Genomic DNA, 26,949 nt, shown 5'->3' with positions numbered 1-26,949 from the left:
GACAGCAGCTCCAGTGTTTGCTTGTTTAATCTCAGTTCAGATTAACTGGTGTTTTCTCTCCCCTGCTCCCCTTCTCTTCCCCATAGTGTTTACTATGGGGAAAATCCTGGTTCTTCCTAACCAGGCTCCTGTTGCAACAGGGAGGCCCCCATGGCAAGGACACGCTCTTCACAGGCCAGCAGTGGCAGAATGTTGTAATAACCCACAAGACAGCAGCGTCCCGCTGCCTGCTCAGGTTTCAGGTAAGGGAAATGTCCCATCTGAAGGAATTCAGAGCTTGGGGAAGCCTGCACAGGATCTTGGAAACTTGGGAGCCATGCTGAAGACTCCAGCTGTCACCCAGCTTTTCCACTGCAGAGCTTTCCAGCTGCCACATTGTATCCATGAAGGGGGCTGGCCAATAACTACACTCAGTACAAAATTTTACAGCTGGAAAACTTGCACGGGCAGTTGCCCCAATGCCAGGAGGAGACTGTTCAATTAGAGAAGCATAGAGAACTTCTCATCCTAGTCCACACCTAGAACCGCAGCCCCATGACACACCCAGAGCAGAGCTCTCAAGCTACCCTGGAGCCAAGCAGACAACAACCCCACCGTCCATCCAGATCACTGGGAGAAGCCAGAGGGCAAGGCCTGCTGCTCCCCGGCAATGGCAGCTGTGTGAAGCGCTCCGGGCTGAAAACGGTGATTTCCAGCATCCAGTCTATACCCAGCTGAGCACCTCCAATTCTCTCACCTGTGCTGGGCTTAGTCTGAAACACACATGCTCTGCGTCGAGAGCCCCTCCCTGAGTCCCGTGTTTACACTGCTCATTTCAGCTCAGCAAGCTCAGGAGAAACTCTCTTTAGCTCAGCAACATCTGTCCTCACCAATGCTCATCCAAACTAGCCCGACCCCCTGCACAGGCCGGGTTCCTGGCCTCCCTCCGCCCCTGGAGGCATGCCTGTCCTTGCTGTACAGGAGTCTGAGGTCCAGCAGGGCGCTCACACGCATGCAGTTAACCCCTCTGGCCGCCAGCTTCAGGGTTCAGTGGCTGCCTGCAGGAGTCGCTGATGCGGCTACAGAGCTGCAGGACCGGGGTGATTCAAGCAAGGGGCCGGTGCCAACAGAGAACTGCTAGTATGGCATTGCTCACCCAGCCCCAGCGAAAGGAGAAGCTGGGTCTGCAGGTCTGAGCCGCTCACCGAAGTCCTTCACTGAGACGCACAGCTTCCCCCTGCAACCACTGTCCATCCACCCTCTTCTTCTCCCAACCCCAGCAGCAGCTTGAGGGCTGCATTTGGAATTCCCGAGAATAAACCCTCCATCTCTTGGCATTGGCTAGCTTCTTCCATTGCTTCGGGACCATTTTATTGAGCTGCCATAATGTGAAGTCTGGTCTCTCAACAGAACCCAGGCATTTCAAGGCCACGAGCAGCACAGATTGCCCAAATAAATAAACCAAACACAAGGAGAAGCCGCACACCCACGCACAAAGGACAGGCAGAGAGATCATTTCTCAGCCCCGAGCCTCTCTCCACACCAGCCTGTTCCCATACTAGGCGGATCTTACATGAATATCCTCTGGCTCTGGGATTTGTTCTGTTATACAGAGGGGAGAGGCAAAGTGGGGGAAAGCAGACACTTCTCATGAGTCCATTGGCAAGCAAGTCGTTGGCCTCCTGTATTGCAGACAGCCGTGCAGAAAGAGGAACTCAGGGCTGCAGAACATGCTACAACCAGCCAAACACACCGGGACTACAGGGCTGATTGCTAAGAAGACGATAAGACTTTTCCAGCTTCTCACAAACGCTGGCTCTAGAAAACCACGTCTTTAGTACAACCCGTTAGCAAGCCCAAGCTAAACGCTGGAGCTACATCTGCCCCATTGGCCCATGTCTACAAGTGGTTTTGCATTAAAACTAGACTGGATGCACTAACGTGGGCCTGCATCAAGCAAGCCTGTCCTCACGCCGCGGCCCAGGACTGCACACCTGACACTGCTTCAGAAAAGCTGATTTGAAACAAACGTCCCACACCTCAGGAGAGCACTTAATGGCCAAAAGGCTCAGAGCTCAGAGCCCTGCTTCATCTAGTCCACCAAAACCCAAACACACATATTGTCACAGAAAACCCTGTCGCCCTCCACTCCGTTCACCTTCCCTTTCCCGCCCCTCATGTAACCCTTCACTCTGCAGCAAAGGCCCCCCGCCTGGCACGCACCTCGGCAGCCGGCTGCCCTGTTCGGAGCTGACGCTGCGCAGGGAGGATTTCCCACGATCAAACGAGCGGCCGTTCACACGGCTCTGGAGCAGTCTGTGCACAGGAACCACACGCCCTTTCCCCAGACAATATGTTGAGTCACGGGGCATGTCACCGCCAGAGCACACGGAAGCCGCTCGCCCAGCAGGGGGTACCAGAAGTACACGTTTCTCTGGAGCCAGACTGGCATCAGTTCCCACAGCTCTGAAGGGCAGGACTTGCTGTTATCCGTCTAGCTCCTCACCCCACAGCAAAGAGACCCACCAGAGCTGAATGGATGAGTGAGCCAACGGGATTGCAAGGAAAGCTGGCACAGTGTCTGCAGCAGCCTCAGACAGTCGTGTAACTTCGACTGCACTAACCCCTGTAAGGATCAGATCCAGGGCCAGTTCCAATTGCTCGGTAATAAGGTGAACCCATTGGAGAAGTGCTAGGGGATGTCCTATATGAGGAGCAACACCAGCATCTAGAGAGCTCCTTTCCCCAAGCCTGAGGAGGGCAGACCCAGGCAATGCATCGCAGACAGGCCCACGGACATATTCAGGGACCTGCCAGAATATCCCCCCTCAGTGCTTTTCATCCCAGGATCTTAGTGCACTTTGCAAAGCAGGGCACGGAGCATTATCGCCATTTTAGAGATGGGGAAACTGAGGCACACTGGTGGGGGAGGGAGAAGTGCAGTGATGTGCTCTCAAAGGCGGCTCCCCCTCGTTCAGCTAAATGCAGGATGCTCCTAGCGTGATTTGCTTTCCTTCACACAACAAAATAACCCAGTAATTCTACCATCTTCCTCCCATAATCTTCACCAAGCCTTCCACAAGGCCCTCACCAGACACATCTGCCCTTACACCTCAGCCATGCTTCCCCACCCCTCCAGTAGGGTCTCCCCTACCAGGAAGCTGTGGTGGCAAGTGGGTTGTTTCCAGCCCTCTGGCTGTGTGGTGCTTGGCTGGACGTGGAAAACGTCCTTCTGGTGCTGGCTTATGGTCGGCTGCAAAATGGATCCCCTTTGTTTCCCGAGATGGCCTGGTCTCCTCTGACTGCTGGGAGGGGCTCAATGGGGGAGAGAGTCTTCCCTGGCTTGTGCGGGGAGTTTCTAGGGAGGAGTTGGCTGGGGTGGGGTGCAGGGGTGGGCAGGCAGGCATGGCAGGGACGTCCACTCAGTGGAACAGCAGCAAGGCCACAACCTGCTCCTCCCCATGCCCAGCTGGAACAGCTGACAGGCTCCAGGAGGAGAGTACATGGCACTTCCTCCATATGCAATGCCTTGCTGAGGAGTGGAGGTCCCTTGCAGCTGCTGCTCTGGCAAGGATGAGGCACTGCAGGGCAGCCGCCGCCTCTGTGAGCAGCAGAAAGGTCCGTCCCAGCCCCAGAGAGGACGTCTGCTGCTTGCCCCGACCCGACATCACCAGTTCCCTCTCACCGACAGCAGGTGATACGCACAGGGCTGGCCTGAGGACGCTGGGGAAGCCAGAGAGGTGAAGCTGTGAGACAAACCCTAAGCATGGTGCGGGAGCCACACTGGGCCCCTGCCTCCTGCCAAAGGAGGGCAGCCCAGCAGCTTGTCTCCTCAAGCCCTTGCAGTGATGTTTCCAGGCTTAGGTCTCTGCAAAGAACAAAGCCAGAGGCTTTCCCTCCTGGGGCCTCAGGCTGGCTCTGTTAGCCAGGGCTGGTGCCGCTTAGTGACTGCACAAGTTCACAGCCCAGGGGAACTTAGCCCAGCTTCCCTCCCAGGCTAGTGCCCCCTCCGCTGAGGGGGGCGCCACAGCAACTGCCTAGACACTTGCATCACTTGCATCTGAAGAAGTGGGTATTCACCCACGAAAGCTCATGCTGCAAAACGTCTGTTAGTCTATAAGGTGCCACAGGATTCTTTGCTGCTTCTAGGAATGGACACTTACCCACAGCGGCACTGTGCTCCTGATACACCGGCCTCAGCAGCTGGAAGACACAGAGCAGGCAGGACACGGTTACTCCCTGCAGCTCCTGCACACCAGCAACCCTCAGCACTCGACTTCCAGAGATCCCCAAGCACTTCGCAGAGGGAGGCATATTGCACTCCCGGCTTCCCCCAGCACTTGGCACAACCCTGCTGCTAAACAGGTTCAGCACAGCCAGCCGCCATGCCCCTTCGCAGGACAGTATCAGCACACCCCGTACAATGGTGAGTGCTGCCGGGGGTGGAAAGAGGCCTTGGGACACAGCACCAGCTTGGATCTAATCTACTGTGCTGAAAATAAGCAAAGACCACAAACCCTTCCCCTTCCCCTGTGGCTGGGCAGGCATCACTTCAGACAGGCAGCAGCCCAGACTCACCCCACAGGGCTGCACTGTTCCCTTCTCTTCCCCTCCTAGCTAACCACACCGTACCCAGCAGCCACAGAGACAACAGTCGTCCCCAGTGACATCTTGGGGGGCGGAAGGGGCTCGTTGCGGTCCGTTTGCATCATGCCACTGTGACATTTCTTGGTGCACAGGACCAGGAGCCAGGGACCCCACAGCTGTGGGCTGATTGCCTGCTCCTTGCAAATGGCCATAGCCAGGGCATCTGCAGACACCAAGACACAGCAAGAAGCAGTGTCTGCTCCATGCATGAAGTCCAGCCTGTGCCGATGCAGGCTGGGGACGGGGGAGGGCCTGCCTAGGAGCATCAGAGAGGCTGAGGCTGGAGGCAGGATCGCAGGCTAACTGGAGCTGTGAGGAGTCAAAGCCCATGAGCGCTCAGAGCTCAGTGCTGCCCCTTGGAGGACCAAAGAGCTTTGAACACCTCATTTCTGGCAGCAACTCAATCTGCACCCCACTCCTCCCGAAGGAGCCTCCTTGCTGACTCAGGGGAGCTCAGAGTGGCTACTCCCAGAGGTGAAAGTAAGCCAGTAGGTCTGGTACGGCGTACCGGCAAGAGCCAGTAGGCCGGGCTGGACTGCATCGACTTCCACGGCGGGGATTGAAAGGGCTCTGGGCTGCCCACGGCTGCGGGCAGCCCAGAGCCCTTTAAATCCCGGCCGCGGCTCTGGCGTCCGGGCCAGGGCTGGGATTTAAAGGGCTCAGAGCTCCCTGCAGCTGCGAGCAGCCCAGAGCCCTTTAAATCCCAGCCGTGGCTCTGGCGTCCGGGCCAGGGCTGGGATTTAAAGGGCTCAGAGCGCCCCGCGGCTGCGAGCAGCCCAGAGCCCTTTAAATCCCGGCCACGGCTCTGGCGTCCGGGCCAGGGCTGGGATTTAAAGGGCTCAGAGCTCCCTGCGGCTGCGAGCAGCCCAGAGCCCTTTAAATCCCAGCCGTGGCTCTGGCGTCCGGGCCAGGGCTGGGATTTAAAGGGCTCAGAGCGCCCCGCGGCTGCGAGCAGCCCAGAGCCCTTTAAATCCCGGCCACGGCTCTGGCGTCCGGGCCAGGGCTGGGATTTAAAGGGCTCAGAGCTCCCCGTGGCTGCGAGCAGCCCAGAGCCCTTTCAATCCCGGCCACGGCTCTGGAGTCTGGGCTGGGGCCAGGATTTAAAGGGCTCAGAGCTCCCCTCAGCAGCAGGAGCTCTGGGCCCTTTAAATCCCTGCTCCAGCCCCACAAAGCTCGGGATTCCCCCTGGCAGCCAGAGCCCCAGGCCCTTTAATTTGCCCCTGAGTCCCAGGGGGCTCCCAGCCACCTCTGCAGCTGGGAGCCCCTGGTTGATTTAAAGGCTCTGGTTCTCCCAGCCACAGCTGGTTCCCCAGGGCCATTAAATCTTGAGAGGCCCCGCCTCTTCCGGATCAGGCCACGCCCCCTCAGGACTCCAGCTGTACCCGTAAGTCCTGTAAGTTACTTTCACCCCTGGCTACTCCTGAAGCCCTCCAGTGCAGCCCTGGGCCCAGTAGCTCCGGAAAGCCAGAGCGTGTCCCAGACGAGGCAGCACTGGCTCTAGGGATCACATGGCCTGGGGCCTAGGCTTTGGCGGATCCCCCTTCCGGTGAAGGTGGCTTAGGACAGGTGTTCCCTGGAGGCAGGGCTGGCTGGCGAGTTGGTCAGAGGCAAAGGCCTGGCCAGCGTGGGGGGCACACCTAGTGCCCAGGGGCAGGCATCGCTAGTGCTGGAGGGGGCCGTACCTGACTCCCGGGATTCAGAGGGGCTAAGAGGATGTAGTTCTTGTCCCCGTCGGAGGCGGCCCGGGACAACGGTGGCATCGTGTGCTGGCTCCGCTTCCCAACCTCCGTGTATCGCGCCCAGTTGTTCAGCACCAGCCTGTCGCTGCCGTCGTACACGATGTGGCAGCTCTGGCGCTGCTCGGGGCGCGAGGGCACCGCGCTGTTTTTCTCCCGCTTGTTTGGAGGCGACTGGAGGTCATAGGTAGATTTGCAGGACGACCTCCGTATCATGCCTTCAAGGCCCGGCTTGATCTGCGGCACGATCCTCCACACCAGCAGGATGATCTCACTGGGACAGTTCCTGAAAGAGACACCGTGGGGGAGGGTCAGACGAATGCAGCCGGGAGAAGCCAGCCAGCCCCACAGGCAAGCCCAGCTCCAGCACGGCAAACAACACGCTCGGCAGGCGACACTAGGCACAGAGTGCCCCAAGCCACGCAACTTCAGCAGCCACACGGACATCCCCCACCACCATCTCCCTTCCCTTCCCATCCTCCCGCCCCAAGAGTCCCTCTCCCTTCCCTTCCCCACCACCAGAGAGTCCCTCTCCCTTCCCTTCCCCCACCACCAGAGAGTCCCACTCCCTTCCCTTCCCCCACCACCAGAGAGTCCCTCTCCCTTCCCTTCCCCCACCACCAGAGAGTCCCTCTCCCTTCCCTTCCCATCCTCCCGCCCTGAGTCCCTCTCCCTTCACTTCCCCGCCCCCAGAGAGTCCCTCTCCCGTTCCTTCCCCCCCACCCAGAGAGTCCCTCTCCCTTCCCTTCCCCCCCACCCAGAGAGTCCCTCTCCCGTCCCTTCACCCCCCACTCCGAGAGTCCCTCTCCCTTCCCTTCCCCCCCCCGAGAGTCCCTCTCCCTTCCCTTCCCCCCCAGAGAGTCCCTCTCCCTTCCCTTCCCCCACCACCAGAGAGTCCCTCTCCCTTCCCTTCCCCCACCACCAGAGAGTCCCTCTCCCTTCCCTTCCCCCACCCAGAGAGTCCCTCTCCCTTCCCTTCCCCCACCACCAGAGAGTCCCTCTCCCTTCCCTTCCCCCACCACCAGAGAGTCCCTCTCCCTTCCCTTCCCCCACCACCAGAGAGTCCCTCTCCCTTCCCTTCTGCCCCACTCTGAGAGTTCCTTCCCTTCCCATCCTCCCGCCCCGAGTTCCTCTCCCTTCACTTCCCTCCCCCCCTGATTCCCTCTCCCTTCCCTTACCATCCCCACCCAAGAATCCCTCTCGCTTCACCTGCACCACCTCAGGGACACCTCCCTCCCCTCCCCCTTCTCTGCTTAATGGACTCCCCCTCCCAGCTCCCTGCACCCCCTCAGACCCTCTCCCTTCCAGCCTCCTGCTCCACTCGAGAGACTCTTGCCTCCCCTCCCTCACACCCCTAATCAGAGACTTCTCCTCCCCCTCCCCAACTCCCTTTCCCAGCCCCCTGCACCTCCTCTGAGACCCTCCCTCCCCAAACCCCTGTGCCCCTCTGAGGCTCCATCTCCTCCCCTCCCCTCCAGCTCCCCCCGAGCCCCACTCTCCCCACACAGATACACGGGTACCCCCTCCCCCCCCAGGCAGCCCCACAAATCTGCAACCCTCAGCTGGGCCCCCCCTCCACCTGCCACTCCCCTCTGCAGCACACGGGCCCCATGCCAAGGCTCCCGCCTCAGCCCAGTCTGGGGGAACCGCCTGTCCAGGCTTTCCCGGGATCGCCCCACCCCTGAGGCGGCTGTGCAGGGAAACCTGCCCGCCAGCTCAGCGCACACTTCAGCTGGCCAGCTCTCGGGGCTCAGCATCGCTCCGGGGCCCGTTCTCTGTCTCCCACATGGCTGCCGCGCCCCAGCCCGACGGGTACTGAGTGTGAACAGTCACCGGATTTCATGTGCCAACTCCACGCATTTCCAGTGCTCCACGGGCTGCTGGTTCAGCTGCACCACGGTGTCCAGCTGCTGCAGGCCAGCCTTCTCCGCTGGGCCACCTAATGGAGAGAAGGAGCCGTGCCAACAATCTGCCCCAGGACAGAGCCCCCCGCAGGGGGTGGACACAGGTACAGGGGTCAGCTTTGCATCCGGGGCATTCGCTCCTTCACCCCAGATCTCCCTCCCTACCACCCAGATCTTCTAAGGACCCCGTCCCTTCCCTCCCTACCGCCCGGATGCCGTACTCACCCCGTCCCTTCCCTCCCTACCGCCCGGATCACATACTCATCCCATCCCTTCCCTCCCTACCACATGGATCCCGTAGTCACCCCGTACCTTCCCTCTCTACCACCTGGATCTTCTAAGGACCCCATCCCTTCCCTCCCTACCGCCCAGATCACATACTCACCCCATCCCTTCCCTCTCTACCACACGGATCCCATAGTCACCCCGTACCTTCCCTCTCTACCACCTGGATCTTCTAAGGACCCCGTCCCTTCCCTCCCTACCGCCCAGATCACATACTCATCCCATCCGTTCCCTTTGTACCGCCCTGATCTTCTAAGGACCCCGTCACTTCCCTCCCTACTGCCCGGATCCCGTACTCACCCCGTACCTTCCCTCTCTACCTCCCAGATCCCGTCGTCACCCCGTCCCTTCCCTCCCTACCACCAGATCCCGTATTCACTCCATACCTTCCTTCCCTACCGCTCGGATCCCGTATTCATCCTGTCCCTTCCCTCCCAAACACCCAGATCCTGTACTAACCACATCCCTTCCCTCCGAACCGCCAGGATCCCATACTGACCCCATGCCTTCCCACCCTACCACCCACATCCCGTACTGACCACGTCCCTACCCTCCAAACCACCCCAATCCTGTCTTGACCCCATCCCTTCCCTCCCTACTGTCCAGTTCCTGTACTGACCCCGTCCTTTCTGTCTCTACCACCCAGATTCTGTATTCACCTCATCCCTTCCCTCCCTACCAGCGGATCTTGTACTCACCCCATCCCTTCCCTCCAAACTGTCCGGATCCCATACTCACCCTGTCCCTTCCTTCCCTAACGCCCGGATCCCGTACTGACCCCAACCGTTCCATCCCTAATGCCTGGATCGCATACTCACCCCATCCCTTCCCTCCCTACTGCCCAGATCCCATACTGACCCCATCCCTGTCCTCTCTACCACCTGGATCCCGGAATGACGCAGTCCCTTCTGTCCCTTCCCCTACTGCCCAGATGCAGTACTGCCCCTGTCCCTTCCCTCCCCCACTGCCCAGATCCCGTACTGACCCCATCCCTTCCCTCCCTACTTCCCAGATTCTGTTCTCACCCCGTGAGCATCGTGTCTGACCTACTGGGTCCTCTCCCGGCCACTCCCAATGAGAGTTAATAGTGTCAATGGCAGTGCTTGTTGATGTGATAAAAATATGTGTCCACTAGGAACTTTTCTGAGACCTTCAATCTCCTAAACATAGAAGCCAGCACCAAGCCATCAGATTGTAATAACTGACAGTCATTGCTAGCCTGAACTGTGTGTGCAACAGGCCAACTAGGGGTGAAGCATACCATGAGGTTAGTGTCATTTATGGATGCCTGTTTAAGTCAAACACCACGTCCCTGTAAAATGTACATGCTACAGTCTCACTACAGTTCCAGCCTGTGACATTGATTAAAGGTAACCACGTAGATCATTGTTGCTACCACTGTTCTATAATTGCAACAAATCTTGTACAAAATGTGTCAAGTAAGGCACCAATGGAAAAGTTACAGTTTGCTGAATACGATTATCCTGTTTGTAGGCAGGTATCATTTTTGTATCTGAAGTTATGAATAATGACCATGTATCTGTATCTCATATGTGTCTGCTCCTGTGATAGCACCCACAGGGCAATTTGCATCCAGTCTGGCCAGCACACTGTTGATTGCTCATCAGCAAACACAGTGAATCACAGAAGAAGCCTATCCACATCAGACAGACTTTCGTATGAATGTTCTAACTAGAGTACACGTAATGGCCTCTGCTACAGAATCATAGAATGTCAGGGTTGGAAGGGACCTCAGGAGGTATCTAGTCTAACTCCCTGCTCAAAGCAGGACCAATCCCCAGACAGATTTTTGCCTGAGAGCCCTAAATGCCCCCCCCCAAGGATTGAACTCCCAACCCTGGGTTTAGCAGGCCAATGCTTAAACCACTGAGCTATCCCCCCCATGACAAAGCAATGCAGGCATGGACATGTGACTTGCCTATGTGACTCCAAACTCCATCTTGTTATCTGTAATTTTCCACACACTAGAACAATAGGTTTCCCTCCACATGGCAGAAGCTATACCAGGCCCTGGAAACACCTCCATTTTGCCACTTTCCTGCTCAAACCTCTGGACTATGGATTTATACTAATGGGAGCATCTATCCAAGGGACTGAGGACCTTCCTATTATTTGGGAGCAACCAACTTAACAAGCCAGCAGTTTATTTCATCACTGCTTCAAGCCTGATCCAAGAACTCTTTGCAACACTAAATCTCCCATCTCTACTATAAAACTGACCTCAACACTGTATTCATATCTGCATTTATAGTGATCTTTTAACCAATACTCTCTCTCTTTCCTTTTTAAATACATTTTAATTTAGTTAATAGGAATTGGCTGTACACGTGTATTGGGTAAGATCTGAAATATTCATTGACCTGGTGGGTAATGTGCCCAATCCTTTGGGATTGGTAGAACTTTCTTAAATGATGAATAAGATTTTCCGTAATCCTCATCATATTTGACCTGGGTGTCTGGGTGGAAGCCCAAGGGTGGGTTGCTTTAAGGGAACTGTGTTTGGGCTCCTGGGTAACCAGTGAGGTATCATAGAAGCTGTTTTGTGGCTAGTTTGGTGGATCTAAGTATTGGAATGACCACCAGCTTTGGAGATTGTCTGCACCATTGATTGACACAGCCATTGATGCGAATATACACACAAGTTCCAAACACCTCATGTTTACCCAGGAAATCTGACCACCTGCCATGCAGCTCCACCAGAGACACACTTGGTTCCTTTACAAAATACTGTCCATGCTGTTGAGTAAGACAGAAAATATGAGCCATGTTTGAAGACAATCCCTCCAGCAGTTTTACAGTTCTGGACACTTCAGTCTGGCTCTTTGGCTGTCTCTACGAGACATTCACAGCTATCAGCTGTTCTCCTAGAGAACAACTGGGCCACCCACACTCATGCTGATGAGCCCAGATGGGTCCTGTGGAGGGAACAGGATGCCGCATCCTGCATGAGCAACTGAGCCCTGGGTACAGTGAACTCCATGGACATGGTCTGGGGGAAACTAGACATGGACTACCGTGCCCAGGCCGTCCTTTGAGCAAAGTGAGGAAGCTTCCCAGCAGGCTGGAGGTGGACGATGCACTGACACCACCTTCTCTCTTAGACTCCGGCTGAGTCAAACAGGGCACCGCAGTTCCATACTACTTGGATGAATGGAGGCAGATGTCCTCAATGGAAGGGGAGGATGGTGAGTCAGCCAGGTCTAAGTAAGCACTTCTCCTTTCCAATCCCGCCATTCTGGACTTGCCCGGATGGAGTTTGTACCAGCTGCCCTTGGCTACTCTGGGGGACCTGCAATGGGGGGGTGGGGTTTGTAGAAGAGGAGCAGTTGCCCATTTCCACTCTCTGGGGCTGTTGGAGCAATAAGTGGAGCCACTGTAGTGCAGTGCTATCCGTCCCACTAAGTCACACAGGCAGGTTAGCAGCCTGGGACATTCGGAACAGCTCGAGGGCAGAGGGCAAGGGGCCCCCTGATATCAGCTGGCCTGACCCCAACTCACTATTGTTATCATCTGTAGCTAGGAAATGTCAGGTGATCTGTCACTGGAAAGCTCATCACTCACTGGGTATTCCCAGCATCATGTCATACAGGTGCGAGCAACTGAGGCAAAGTTATGGACATAAACTGACATTATCATTCTTAAAATGTGTTTGCCAGCCACCCAGGAGTTAGCTCACTCTAAACAAAGTCCCGAGCTTTCTGCACCGTGACCGGGCAGTTACTTCCCAAACACTTTGACAGACAATGAGAATGTGCTGACATAGCAGCTAACAAAGCTCTCCAGCTAACAAGTGTGAGGAAGAGGCTGCCTGGCTAGGCCCCAGGCAGAGACACTTTATCGGAGCTCTAAAGACAGCGGAGTCTAAATCTCAAATAATAAGCAATTGAATTAACTCATTGAATACAATATTCGTGCATCATGGAAGGTCTGTTCTGTAGGCCTGTAGCACGCTGGTGGTAAAACGTCCGTATTGATACTAGAGGAGGAATTCTGGATGCTCATTGAGATTCTGCTGCCCAGTCCGCCCAGACACAGCTACTTACTTGTCTCCTATGTAAATCAAGCATGATGGACTCAAACAATGGAAGCCTCATTTATACCGAAATCATGTGGGGGATGGGAAGCCCACAGGAAGGGAAGACCAGCACGAGGTCATTAACCTTTGGGAGATATGGCCTCCAGCACTAGAGAAACACGAGAGGCTAGAGCTCGTACAAGCTGAGAAAGATTGGTCCTTCAACCAAGAGGGGAGCGGGGGCTTGAAGTCTCTGGAACTGAATGCAGATGAGAAACCTGCTTAGATAGAGATGATTCACCTAAGAAGACAAGAGCAACCAGCCCCTGGTGCTTTTGTGGAAGGTCCTGACTGAGGGAAAGTCAGCCACGGCAGGGAAGAAGAACGACTGGTGAGAGAACAAAGCCTGTATCTTGCTAGGTGACGTTTTAGACTCTTAGATGCATGTTTTCACTTGTATTTGCTTGTTACCTTTTCTAACTTTATTCTTTTACTTAGTAGCACTTAACCTATGGCTAATTATTAATAATATTTTATTTTACTATAAACCAACAGCGCTGTGTTCACCCCAATTAGGTTCATAAGCTGTGATGTGGTTTTGTCTCTTTAGAGGAACAAATAAGCCATATTAAAGCTCTGATCTGCCCAGGGCATGTGGCTTTGGGCAAATTCGGGACTTGGAGTGCGTGAGGGTCTCCCTGCCAGATGTAACCAAGGCTGGTGGAAGTCGCTGTGGGGCTGTAGACAGGGGTCAGAGCTGCTGAACCAGGGCCGTCTAGCACATGGACAGTCAGGCTAGCTGGGAGTAGCCCAGTCTGAGAGCTACAGCAACAAAGCACCATGAGGTGCCCAGGGTTACAGGGCAGGTGATGACACAACCATGCACTGGTCTGGATTTGCACCCCACACTGACCGGACCATTGTGGTAACTGGTTTGAAAGATGCGGGGAAGTCACAACATGGAAGCACCAACATGGGACCTACACCCAAGGCCAGGAGAATAGCCTCTTTAGCGCCAGTGCGGCTGTCCCTGCTCCGACGCCCAGTGACAAAGCATCAGGATGCAGCAGACTTGCTGTTGAAGCATGGCTGCTGCTAGCTTCTCAGTTACTTTGCCAAGGAATGGGAAGTTACAGGTGGGGCAGTGCCAGGTGGTTTCCTGCATCAAGTATTGGCTTCCTGACTATTGTGGCCTATGGCATTCCTCAGGGTGGGCTGGCAGGTTAGCTTCTCACAAGCAGGTGTTGATTATTTCCATCAGAAGCAGTCATCGTTTTTTGCCAGCTTTCCCCAGCCGGGACAGGCATGGCTCTTCTCGCGGGGGGAACTCCCCTGTGACTGGGAGGGCCGGCAGCATGCCCTCGGCACCATCTCATGCCTGCACTGGGGTGGGGACCACAGGCAGAGCACTCATTTGGGGTGCCTCTGAACCCCCAGTGCTCCAGTCTCCACATCAGCCCTTGTCATAACTATAAAGAGAAGGGAACAGCCCTCCTGTGTACAATACTATAAAATCCCTCCTGGCCAGAGGCACCAAAATCCTTTTACCTGTAATGGGTTAAGAAGCTCAGGTAACCTGGCTGACACCTGACCCAAAGGACCAATAAGGGGACAAGATACTTTCAAATCCTGTGGGGGGAAGGCTTTTGTTTGTGTGCTCTTTGTTTTGGGGGTTGTTCGCTCTTGGGACTAAGAGGGACCAGACATCAATCCAGGCTCTCCAAATCTTTCTGAATCAGTCTCTCATGTTTCAAACTTGTAAGTAACAGCCAGGCAAGGCAAGTTAGTTTTATCTTTGTTTTCTCAACTTGGAAATGTTCCTTTTGGCTAAGAGGATTTTACCTCTGTTTGCTGTAACTTTGAACCTAAGGCTAGAGGGGGCTTCTCTGGGCTCTATGAATCTGATTACCCTGTAAAGTTATTTTCCATCCTGATTTTACAGAGATGATTTTTACCTTTCTTTCTTTAATTAAAAGCTTTCTTTTTAAGAACCTGATTGATTTTTCCTTGTTTTGAGATGCAAGGGGGTTGGATCTGCACTCACCAGGAATTGGTGGGGGGAAAGGAGGGGGAATGGTTAATTTCTCCTTGTTTTAAGATCCAGGGGTTTGGATCTGTGTCCACCAGGAACTTGGTGGAGAAGTCTCTCAAGGCTACTGGGAGGGAGGTAGTCTCCGGGGAAGGTAGACAGAGTTTCCCAAATAACTCTTAAAGGATTTGGGTGGTGGCAGTAAAACCAGATCTAAGCTGGTAATTAAGCTTAGAGGTTCTCATGCAGGTCCCTACATCTGTACCCTAGAGTTCAGAGTGGGGAAGGAACCTTGACAGCCCTGCAGAGACCAGCATGCAGCAGGGAGCGCACCTCGGGATCTGGATTTACACAGCTCCTGCAGCCCCCGTGCTGAGCCGTGTCATGGAGGAGATGCCAGCTGCATCCCAGCTGCAGGAGGCTGTCCCTGGCCTGGGATTGGGGCAGCGATGCGCTTTCACTTCCTCAGGCACACCAAGGACCCAATTACTCACATGCAGGAAAAGCAGATGAGATTTGGGTTCCTCATTACCTCAGTAGGCAGGTACAGGATAGCAAACTAGATTTCCAGGTCACTTTTGTGGGAGAGACAAATCCATTTCTCACCCTGATGATTCTGGAGAAAAGCTTGAAAACACATCCCATAAACGCTCAACAACAAGACCGCAACTAAAAAGAACCCAAAGTGCGTCCGTTTTAAAACCCCAACGTTTGTGAAATGTTGTCAGTTTTGGACAACTGAAATGTGTAATATTTTGGCCTGTTTGGCAAACATTTTCAGTAAAGCCAAAACATTTTGCCTGACCCACTGAAATTTTTCGGTTGTTGAAAACCAAACAATTTTCAGTGTTCATGGTTTTGTTGGGAGTTTTTTTTTCCTGGCAAAAAAATGAAAAATTCTGTCGAAATCTGTCAACAAAAACATATAAAATAGTTTTTGTCTAAATGTTTTGTGGGGGGGAACCTTTCTCAGACAGTACTAGTACGTATATTAGACTGACACCAAAACACTGCAGAATGCCACACAGAGCACAAATGGTAAATTGTCCTATTTGAGAACCTGCATGGGATCCCAGCATTAAACACTGTGTGTGAGGCATAAGCACAAGGGGCAGAGTTAAGGTGGCTTTTCCACTTAACGTTTGCATTTCCTGACTTTTGCTGTGGAAATGAAGGGACTGATGCAAAGCCAACTGAAGTCAATAGAAAGGCTCCTAGTGATTTCCATGGGCTTTGGACCCAGCCATTAATGCTCTCTCCCAATATCTGGCTATCTGGAGTACTCATTACATAATCAAATTTTACTCACTCGATGAGCAATTAGGAAAAAACTAGTTGCCACCATTTGTGTGTCAAACACCACGAAATGGCACAGGAGTCCCGCCCCCGCTGCCCTGTGCCCAGCAGTCACACCGAAATACCTTCTTGCTGAGCGTACAGCGCTGAGCACAGGCAGTGCTGTAACGAGACAGCCATGCTGGCCTCTGGCCTCATTAGAGGCAAAAAGGGGACATTTAAAAGAAACTGTTCAAGAGAAAAGGAAAATTCTGTGAGGTTTGAGAGGCTCCTAAGACAGGATCAAACACAGGGAAGCAAAGGGGGCCGGGGAGTCCCTTTCAAATCAGTCCAACAATAAAAGATGTATAAAAATGGGTTGTTCTCTTACCAGAGTCTACAGCCTGCACACGGACTGGAGAGTCGCAGCAGATTGTGAAGCCAAACCCATCCCTTCCTCGAGGGATTGTAATCTGAAAACAGACATCAGAGTCATCCTGTTACACAGGAAGGCAGCTACTGTGTGTGACCACTACGAACCCAGCACTTTGCTCATGCACAGCCGCAGGACTTTTCTGCCTACATTAAAACAGCATCTGTATCGCCAACTGGAGAGGGATGGATGGACTGTTCAGAGACAACAAACAGCTGTCAGTATAAAAGTCCTCCCTTTGTAAGAGGACATAAACTACTGCAGACGGCCAGGACATAGCTGACACATCTGAGCCTGGACTGCAGCCAAGGGCATTTAAAAGGGCATTTACAAATCACACAAAATTTGGCATTGCGATCTGTGAGCAGGTGAGCTGTGTATTCTGTACTACAGGCAGATAATACAATTCCCCTCCCCTGAATTTCTCTTGATAACCAATGGAGTCTTCTAGAGGTGGGATGAAGGATGGGTTAAAGGATAAGATTGGGAACCAGGAGATATGATTTTATTCCTGGCTTTGACAAAGACTTCCGGTGTGACTTCTTTGAGCAACTCTCTGTGCCTCGGTTTCCCTTATGTAATATGTAAATAATGGCATTTCCCTACCTTGCAGGATTGTGGCAAGACTTAGTATATTCATATTTGTAAAGCAGTTGGAACGAAGACGCTCTGAAAGCCTCACACATAATTTTGTGCTAAAGTATTTTCATTGAGTAGGCTATGGCTGGAAGGAGTTCTGAAGGGAAGGGATGAAGTGTTCATGGGGTTTTTCCATCAGCATTCAGGGAACAAGCGAAAGGCTCCCCTCGCCCCGCTGACCCCGGAGGCTGTGAGCTCTCAGGAACAGAGTGAAGTTCATTGGTTGCAGGCTGCCTTTCAGCGGGAGCTCAGAGTCACAGTTCCTATACATGTTATTTCAGAGAAGTTTGTCACGTTTCCTGGTTTACTGAAAAGAAGGGGGGTGGGGGGAAACCAACTGACCCACATGATTTCTGGAAATAAACAGCCAGAAAGATGGATCCCATTGAGGGACCCAGTATAAGCAACCACAGATCCTGGCTGAGGAGAGTTTAATCCAAGCCTCTTTCTATCTTTTGCTCTAATAAAGCGAAGCTGAAATCACAATAGTATCGGGTTGCCGAGCTCCACGCCCTGTCTCCCAGCATTTCCCTAGCATGGCAGTGGGCTTCCGAACCCAAACTCCCTTCCACTGGCATCATCAAGAGCACGCCCAGTCCCACCACCACGGGTAGCTTTGGGGCTTGGTGGGTCACAAACAGGCCAAAATGCTGGTGGTGGCTCTTCAGCTTTGACCCTTCTCTATGCGTAGCTCGAACACAGGGCCAGAGGGGGTTTCTAGGCCTGGGAATCCTGACCAGAGCTCGGTGAGCAGCTCTTTGGACAGCCCCATGCCACGGACCCCAGCCCTGGCTTCCCATCCCCACCTCTGCCCCTTGACCACTGACAGAGACACTCTTAGCCCTGAAGGGAGAAGGGGGTTTTATGTCACAAGCCCATTCAAACGTGGGGATGGTGACCCAAAGGGACAGGGTGAAAACAGCACCGTCTTACTCTGTCCTGTGGGTCTGCATGTCAGATCTGCAGCTTTCCCTGGCAGAGCCATGTTATTTCTCCTGCTAGCCCTGAAGAGCCAGCCTGGCCACAGGAGAGTGAGCTGGAGTCACTTCTGCTCATGCAGCATCAAGAGAACCAGCAGCTGAGCAGAGATCTTCGTTACTGAAAAAGGAACCCAGCTCTGCTCTTCACGATGGAGTGATCAAAACACTGGAGCTCGGGCTCTGGGCTACAGCTCCCAGCTGCACCAGCGCTGCAGACAAGGGCTGGGAAGTGTGAACCCAGACAGGGAAGGTGGGTGCAGAGATGGCATGTGACTTCAGTACCCTAGACGGCACCGAGTTATCAGAACTCTACACCCCTGGTGTGGAGGGAGGAGCCAGGGGAGATTTCAATGGTTTTGGGAGACCAAGAATTAACATGGCCCAAGACAAGAGTCATAGTAAACCATTTCCACATGCAGAGCGGAGTGGTGTTGCCTTTATCCAGCCCAGAGACTGGATGGGGCATGTTTAACCAAGGAGACTCCTTCTGCTCTGTCTTCTTCGCATCTACGTTGTGAAACTAATTAACTGCACTGAAGGGAGTGCAGTGCCACATATACCCGATCCCGCAATCCCAGCCCTAGCCTCAGAACTAGGGTAAACAGGAGAACTCAACAAAGGGGCTGGGACCCCAGTATGCCTGGGAGTGAGCCATGACCCCACTGCAGAGCAATGGGGAGCTGGTGTCAGAAATGCCAAGGCAGCTTCATCTACACAGCCACATTTACACCATTAAAAATACCCTGCGACAGACAGAGCCACGGACAAACCCTGTCAGACAGAACTTGGAACTTTTCTTTATAACCTCAGCAAGACTCTTTCCTAGCAGCCATCAGTGTCTCCCTAAAGCATGCCTGATAAACACAAGGAAGGATCTGCTTACCAGTCTGCAGTGCCCTCCTCTCCACTAATGAACGGGACATTGGACACTACCGCTCAGCTTAGAACTTCCCCGGGACACAGCAGGTCCTTCGAGCACTAACACTCAGGCCATTAGCGCAAGCTGAATGCTCGCTCCCACCATGGGGCCATCCACACTTCTGCAGATCGGCCCGTACGCAGACAGAGATCATCTCTACACAGCCGCCGACTTGCCAAGCATTTCCACAATCTTTGCTATAACAGCATTTGCAAAACAATCCTGACAAACCAATACACGAGAAATAGCCTGACACACACAGCCAGAGCAGCAGGGGAAGAACACACACACGCACATATGCCTAACTCGGACTCTGAAATAGACATGCATCCCCCAGATGGATTCACTTTGCATTCGGATTAGGGTTGGGTTCCACAGACCTGTCTGTATCTCCGCTCCGAGCACACCTTGCAGAGTCCATTGAAGCGATTCATGATTGCAGGCTCTAAACTTGCCGCTAGCCCATGGAAATTAAATCCCTCAAAGGAGCAGCAATCCTGGTCTCCTTGTATCACAACAGCATGGAACAAGCCACAGTGAAACTGGCATGACCGCCCCTGGGAACCCAGCGCTAGAGAAGAATGGCAGGAAGCCACCTTTCACCTCCCAAGCCCCTGTCTGTGCTGTATGCCGCTTTACGATAAGACAGAGGGCTTCCTGAAAACTCCAAGTGACAAGGAAGAGAGAGAGTTTTATATTAAAATTCCTGTCAACTATTCAGTATTCCCTAGTCCCTTCTCTGTTGATGTGGCTTTTGTTCCTGCTGCATTCTTCAGCGGCACAGAGCACTTTGTTATTGCGAGGTTCTCACAAACACTTGGAGGATGTGTAAGCAGCGTTTCACAGGCCTCGGCGGCACAAGCTTCACTTCAGTAAAAAGACTCCGTACGCTAGTTTAAAGATACGGGAGGAAAAGTGATTCTGCTTTAGGAAACCAAGGAAGAATTTGTTTTCACAGAACACACCCGCACAATACTGCTTTGTGTTTACAGGGGGGCGGGGGGAAGCACGACCCAAAGCTTGGAGGTCAGTGGCACCCATGGTTTAATTTCAGAATTAAAGGCACAGCAAAACTCTGCCTCAAGTCAGACATGCAGTGCAAAGCTGGATTGTGTGACATGGCCTCTTTGCACACTGCAGCAGCAGCTCCCAGGAATGCCGAGTCACAGGGGAACCCTTGCAGAATGCAGCTAAACAAAGCCCGAAGAAAGCTCCTTTCAGCTTCCTCCCCAGGGCAGAAATGAGGCAAGGCTTCCAACCCCAACCAAACCGAGGCCCCGGAGTCCCTGTCCCTGCAGCATGGTCTGGTGGCTGTGGGTGAGAGGGATTTTAACTAGCAGAGGACACAAAGGGCTTGCTTTGAAGTCACTAACCAAACTGGCTCGGCAGTGTCTAGCCCTGCCAGCCTGGGACCGCGCTGAGCTGACAGGCCGCCATTCTGCCTCCCCCAGTTTGCCATCTTTGAGGTCAGTGGTGTTCATCCTTACAGGGCATTTCCCGGAGCCCCCATCCCTCCCACCATGCTACAAAAACTCCAGGGGGGGGGTGAAAATATTTACAGGAGGGAGCTCCACTCCGGCCAGCGCCGGCTGAATGTAAACCCTGCCTATGTGAGAGGAAGGGAGGGATAAGGGCGCTGGGTTGGTCTGTCTAGCTCAACCCTACAGTTTAAAACAAATAACTGAGAATGCAGCTGAGGGAAGCAGCGAGGCAAATTTGGCACAGATCAATCACAGGGCCGGTTGGGCCCAGTTTCCGACGTGGGCCCTGTGTTTGTGTTGCTGTTTCCCATCCTTGCCTCTCCTATAAATCACAGAGACCTCGGTTTCAAGCGCCCCACTCGGATGGCAAAGGATTTAATGTAACATCCACTGGAAAGACGTAGGGTGAAAACGCAGCATGTTCAGACAGATCAGCAGGTGTCCGTAGCACGGTCTAGTCCGGGGTGGCAAACTACGGCCCGGGATCCACATCCGGCCCTTCAGACATTTTAATCTGGCCCTTGAGCTCCCGCTGGGGAGCGGGGTCAGGGGCTTGCTCCGCACAGCTCCTGGAGGAAGCGACACGTCCCCCCTCCAGCTCCTACATGTAGGGGCAGCCAAGGGGCTCCGCACGGTGCCCCTGCACCAAGCGCCGTCCCCACAGCTCCCATTGGCCAGGGACCACAGCCAATGGGAGCTGCAGGGGCGGCACCTGCGGTAGGGCCAGCGTGCAGAGCCACCTGGCCTTGCCTCCACATAGGAGCTGGAGGGGGGACATGCTGCTGCTTCTGGGAGCTGCTTGAGGTAAGCGCCTCCCAGAGCCTGCACCCCGGAGCCTGCACCCCTGACTCCCTCCCACGCCCCAACCCCCTGCCCCAGCCCTGCCCCCACTCCTGCCCGTTGGTACCAGCCTGGAGCAGCCTCCTGCACCCCAAACCCTCATCCCCAGCCCCCCCCCCCAAGAGCCCAGACCTCCAGCCAGAGCCCTCACCCTCCCGCACCCCAACCCCCTGCCCCATCCCGGAGCCCTCTCCTGCACACTGAACTCCTCATTTCTGGACCCACCACAGAGCCCACACCCCCAGCCAGAGCCCTCACCCCGTCCTGCACCCCAACCCCCAATTTCATGAGAATTCATGGCCCGCTGTACAATTTCCATACCCAGGTGTGGCCCTCAGGCCAAAAAGTTTGCCCATCCCGAGTCTAGTCACACAGCTCTGGCTCCTTTGAAAGTCTTTGGAATGAATCACTCCTCTCCCCGAGCTAGAGCAAAGCCTCGCCAGTACCACCTCCGGGCTCCCCAGTACCACCCCGTAGCACGCGTGCAGGGAAGCACAGGCACATCCCCACATTGTCAGGTAGCTTCCCCATGGGGTGCATGTCGCTCAAGGCCTGTTTCCCACGGATCTCACCTTCATGGTCCAATCCACACTGCAGCTCCAGCCACTCTGACCAGCTGCAATTCTCCCATCTGACCTGGTCACAAGGGGTGGGGCCTGGGTCCACGCTGGAGTCTTTGTGCTTTGCACCTACACCTGCCACGCCACCCAGCTAGGTACATACCAGTGCATTCTGGGAAATCTGGACCCCTATCCTCATAAGGCCCCAGCAGGGGACAGAGTGCCCAGGAGACGCACATACCGCAGCAGTAACAGTGCACCCTGGGACGTCCTACTACATAGAGAATGGAGGGAGGGGGGCCAACCAGCCTGGTTACATGGCCAGGGGTCCAGTTCACACAGCAACAAAACAGAGGGCTGATCGAGGTGCCAGAACAGAGCCATGGGGCAGCCTAGGCCTGCAGCTGCCATGGGTCCTGGCTACTGACCATGCTGCATGAAGACACCAATTGCGTTTAGAGTCACTAACTGCTCACAAAATCAGCCTATATGCTGGAGTGTGGACAGGGCCTAAACGGAAAAAAAAGCCACCCTGCTGAGTTCAGACACAACCTGCCACAGAGGAGCCACACACACTGCGCTCTCTCTCATGAAGACTTGCTCATTGTGCTTTGTTGTATACAGCAAATGTAATTCTGGCTCGTCTCTGCGTGTGAGAAACCAGCACAGGCCCACTCATTTCACGGTCCCGTTCTGAATCCCCTGCTCAGCAACGCCAGACTTTCCTCTCCTCCCTGCTGGTCTCTGCCCTGCTACACTGCAGATGAGCGTCTTCTCCCGCCCCTGCTCCTGGGTCACTAGTGCTGTGCTGCAGCCATTGGGCTCAGCTTGTCAGGGCAGCACTGGCCCTGGCACACCTACCTTGAGCTGCTCCATGTTCTCAGCCTCCTGGTTTCCCAGTTCAGCCCGCTGGCTCGCCCGTGGTGGCTCTAGAAGGCAACAGAAAGAGCACGTCACGTAGGCTGCTCTTAGGCACCACGCAGACGCTTCTGCCTTTAATAGCGTCTTCTCCCTCTGCACAAAGGCCAAGCACCATGAAATCTATGGGGGCACCAGCTCCAGACTGGAACATGGTGGCATTTCCTGTGGTTATTCGAAGACCCAGAAATTCCCTGTTGATCCACTGAGGGTGGCATGATGGGCAGCTGCCACATGCCCTGCACACACATTGCCCTGCGACAGAGTCCCAGCCCAGACCCCACGGTGTGCACACCACCCCCGCAGCACATCTCCGGTCCCAGGCCTGCTCCGCTCCTGCAGACACTGGGCAGCCCCAGGTTAGAGCCGGACAGGATGGAGAACTCAGCAAGGGCCTGATCCAAAGCTCACTGGAGGCAACAGGAAGGAATCCATTGATTTCAGTGGCCCCAAGGCTGGCGGCTGCTGGCCCAAAGCTGGAGAGCAGGTGAGATACAGCAGCGTGTGGTGACAGGCACAGCGAGTGGGAGAGACAGGGAGGAAAGAAGGGCTTGTGTCCCCAAGGAGGGGGGAGATGCCCCCTCTCTGTGGGTCACCCAGGATCGCTCCTGGGTACGTGCTAACATGGCCCCATTACCACAATGTCTGAGTGTCGCTGGGTCGGGAAATCCAGGCTGTGTAAAGACAATCTGGCTGCCAGGCCAGGCCCCTCCTCCTCCCCTGAAGTGGCCCTGGGCTGCAGGGCTGAACTTTCCACAGGAGAGCTGAGAGCAGTCGAGGTGTGAACATTCCTTCGCCTTCCCCCCAGTAGGGGAGGAGGAGCTGGCAGGGGGGGCGTTGACATGAAAATGGTTGTTGCCATACTGACTATAACGAGGGTAATTAGTTAAGGTGGGCTATCAGCAGCAGGAGGAAAAAAAACCTTTGTAGTGATAATCAGGATGGCCTATTTCCAACAGTTGACAAGAAGGTGTGAATAACAGTAGGGGGAAAATTAGCCTGGGGAAATAGGTTTTACTTTGTTTAATGATGCATCCACTCCCAGTCTTTATTCAAGCCTAATTTAATGGTGTCAAGTTTGCAAATTAATTCCAATGCTGCAGTTTCTCGCTGGAGTCTGTTTTTGAAAATTTTTTGTTGTTTTTAATGTCCTCTGTGTATATATATCTTCCTACTGTATTTTCCACTGCATGCATCCGATGAAGTGGGTTTTAGCCCACGAAAGCTTATGCTCAAATAAATTTCTTAGTCTTTAAGGTGCCACAAGTCCTCCTGTTCTTCTTACTGAACTGGCAGTACTGCCTGGAGCACGGCAAATGGAGGCTGCCAGCTAGGCCCAGCTCCACACAGCACAGGCAGGGAGTCTCCCCTGAAGACCCACATAGACCTGGAGGCCAGCTATACGGTGGGGGGCTCTGCTCATCTGCTCTCCACACACTGACAGTGGGGAGGAGGCAGGGCACGAGAACCCAAGCCGCTCCCATGCTCTGCTAGCTCTTGGGACGTACCACTCCCCAGAGCATGCTGCTGAGGGGGACCCACCTCTGCTGTGCTTCAGACGCCGCGTGGCCACCTTCAGGTGCTTGGTCCTGCCCAGGTCCTCGCCAAGGAGATAGTACCAGCCGCTGACCTCCTAGGGGCAGAGAGAGGGGGTGAGAGCCGCAGAGCTCATGCTCAGCAGGGCAGCTGCCCTCCAACCCCGCAGGAGAGTGTGTCTGTGCAAGGGCTGTGAGTGCAGGGCGCTGGCTGCACAGTGCCTGCTCGGGCAGAACACAGAGCAGGTACGAAAGCCACCCTCTGCACCCAGCATGCCCCAGCCCAGTGTCAGCAAAGTTGGTGGCCCTGGGGCCCTGCATCCACAGTGCTGCCAGAGGGGCCACCAGCAGCACCATTGATTCCCGAGGCTGAGCCAGCCCCAGCACAGGGGCGTGTCCCAGAGCAGACAGGGCCCTGGCACCCTGTGTCTGCTGGCTGAGCTCAGGGGCTGACATGTGAGCCGGGCACTGCAGCAGAAGGGAAGGCGCCTGCCTGGCTCACTGACGCAGGGAGTGCCAGGCAGCGGGAGCACCGTGGAAGCAGGGCCGGCTCCAGGCACCAGCTAAAGAAGCAGGTGCTTGGGGAGGCCAATACTAGGGGGCGGCCCTCCGGCCGCTATTGGGGCGGCAGCTCCGGGTCTTTGGCGGCAAGTCCCTCACTCCCTCTGGGAGGAAGGACCAGCCGCTGAATTGCCACTGAAGAGTGGAGCGGCGCGATCGCGCTGCCACGGGGTTTTTTTTCTGCGCGCCGTTTGGGGCGGCAGAAACCCTGGAGTCGGCCCTGCGTGGGAGGAGAGCATGTGAGACGGGAAGAGGGATTCCTCAGAGTGAAGGAGGAGCAGGATGCAGCAGGTGCAGGAGAGCACAAGAGACTGGGAGCTGAGGGTACAGGGGGCAGCTGTGGTGGGGGTGACGGGGCCCCACATCCCTTGCTCAGACCCCTCTCCTCACTGGGGCTATTTCCCTGCTCTGTTCCTCCCCGGCCTGCCGGTTGCTGGACCCAGGTGCAGTTTGGTGACAGGAAAAGCAGATTTTGCACCTGCTCTGACTCGGGAACAGATGCAATGGTTGTGCTCAGCCTCCAGCCATTAGCATGGAAAGGCCTCAGCTCCAGCGCACACTAGCACTGTCACAGCAAGCCCGAGATAGGGACTCACTTGCTGGCCTCCCTCCCGGAGGCAGGGCTCCCCCACTGCCCATAGCCCCAAAGGGCCATTCCAGCCGCTGGAAATAGCTGGAGCACAGAGGCTGTCTGGCTACACCCCCCCGTCCCCTAGCTATGCTGCCAGCATCAGGGGCTGCTATGGGGGTAGGGCCTGGAGCCACTGTATTTTGCCACTTCACTGTCATCCAGGGAGTCTGGTGAGAAAGGGGTATTCCCAGGTGGGTTTCTAGCCTCATTCTGCAAAAGGACCATATCAGAACTAGGTCACTGCTATAAATCTGTCACCAGGAAGTGCTGACCGAACGTGCTGCGGCGTGGCCTATGTGAAATTAACCAGTTGTTCCAGCCCAGTCCCTCGCTGAAATGTGTCTACACTGCGTGTGCCCCATGCTGGCAGCTCAGCAGGTGGCCAGTATTCTAGCCCTACCACCAGAGAGGCCATCTGCAATCCACACTGGGCGGGCAATGCCAGGGCTCTTTCGCCACGTCCCACGCATGCTGCGGGCCAGGCTGGGCAGGGCATTCCATACACCATGGACAAAGGGTTTGGTTAAAGAAGAGTCTCAAATCAGTGGGCGGGAAACTGTCGCTGAGAGTTTCCTGAATTACCTTGCAGAACCCTGAAGACAGCTCATGCCAGCCACGCGAGGGACAGCTGTGTGTTCACAGCATCAGCCTCCAGACCCTGCCTCTGTGACTCCAGGATGTGTGTGTGTTTGTGTGTGCACACCTGCCTCCTGCCTCTACCCATACAGTCTGGAAGTCACAATTCGCCTGTGGAACTCATTGCCACAGCTTAGCAAGATTCAAAAAAAGATTGGACATTGATATGGCTCAAAGTACCAGAGTCACAATAGTAACTATTAAAGACTAAAACACAAGTCTTAGAGGGGACATGAGCCCCCTGTTTCAAGGCATGAGCAAGCAGATGAATAGATTCACGGCTGTTAAGACCAGACATGATCATCCAGTCTGATCTCTTGCATAGCACAGGCCAGAGAATCTCGCCCAGGGATTCCTGCATCAAACTCATCCCTTCCAGTGGAGCTAGAACACAAAGACATGCCCAGTCTTAGTTTAAAGATGTCAAGAGACAGACAATCCATCACATCCCTTGGCAAGGCTTTTCCAGTGATGAATGGCCCCTTGTGTTCAAAATGTAGACCCCACTCCTAGTGTGAATTCGTCTGGCTTCAGCTTCCAGCCACTGGATCTTGCTCTGCCTTTGTCTGCTTCACTAGATCTAGACTAAATCTGCTCTCAAATCTTCTCCCTGTACAGGGACTTAAAGATTGTGATCAAGTCACCTCTGAACCTTCTCTTAATAGACTGAGCTGGTTTAGTCTCTTGCTACAAGGCAGGTTTCCAGACCTTCAGACCTTCTTGTAGCTCTTTTCTGAACCCTTTGGATTTCTCAATGCCCTGTCTGAAGTGTGAACCCCAGCCCTGGACACCGACACCAGGAAGCAGTCTCTAGCTGAGGGGGTTCAGATGACATTTCCTTGTGGGCTAGGGTTACCAGCTAGCAACCGTGATGGGGGTGGGGAGTAATAGGTGCCTACATACGAAAAAGTCCCAAAAAACGGGC

The 26,949-nt window shown here is 54.5% G+C and overlaps 1 protein-coding gene across 6 annotated transcripts in view; it reads right to left on the bottom strand.

The window, feature by feature from the left end:
- The window catches only part of RGS3 (regulator of G protein signaling 3), a 210,852-nt gene that overhangs the window by 125,237 nt on the left and 58,666 nt on the right, over positions 1 to 26,949 (bottom strand). For 4 of the 6 annotated variants that reach the window (XM_044992123.1, XM_044992121.1, XM_044992120.1 and 1 more), the window contains 6 exons: positions 24,204 to 24,294; positions 22,605 to 22,672; positions 16,283 to 16,364; positions 8,196 to 8,301; positions 6,309 to 6,648; positions 4,143 to 4,182 (listed from right to left, as the gene is read on the bottom strand). In XM_044992123.1, coding sequence (XP_044848058.1) covers positions 4,143 to 4,182; positions 6,309 to 6,648; positions 8,196 to 8,301; positions 16,283 to 16,364; positions 22,605 to 22,672; positions 24,204 to 24,294 — 727 coding nt within the window. Of the gene's footprint in view, positions 1 to 2,202; positions 2,290 to 4,142; positions 4,183 to 6,308; positions 6,649 to 8,195; positions 8,302 to 16,282; positions 16,365 to 19,242; positions 19,391 to 22,604; positions 22,673 to 24,203; positions 24,295 to 26,949 lie in introns of those variants that run through there. The other 2 variants (XM_044992125.1, XM_044992126.1) reach the window with 2 other exon arrangements.

The sequence above is a fragment of the Mauremys mutica genome, chromosome 18, assembly GCF_020497125.1.
Source record: "Mauremys mutica isolate MM-2020 ecotype Southern chromosome 18, ASM2049712v1, whole genome shotgun sequence".
NCBI classification, from domain to species: Eukaryota; Metazoa; Chordata; order Testudines; family Geoemydidae; genus Mauremys; species Mauremys mutica.
The sequence above is the reverse complement of the archived record's forward strand: the minus strand, read 5'-3'. Positions and strand labels throughout refer to the sequence as shown.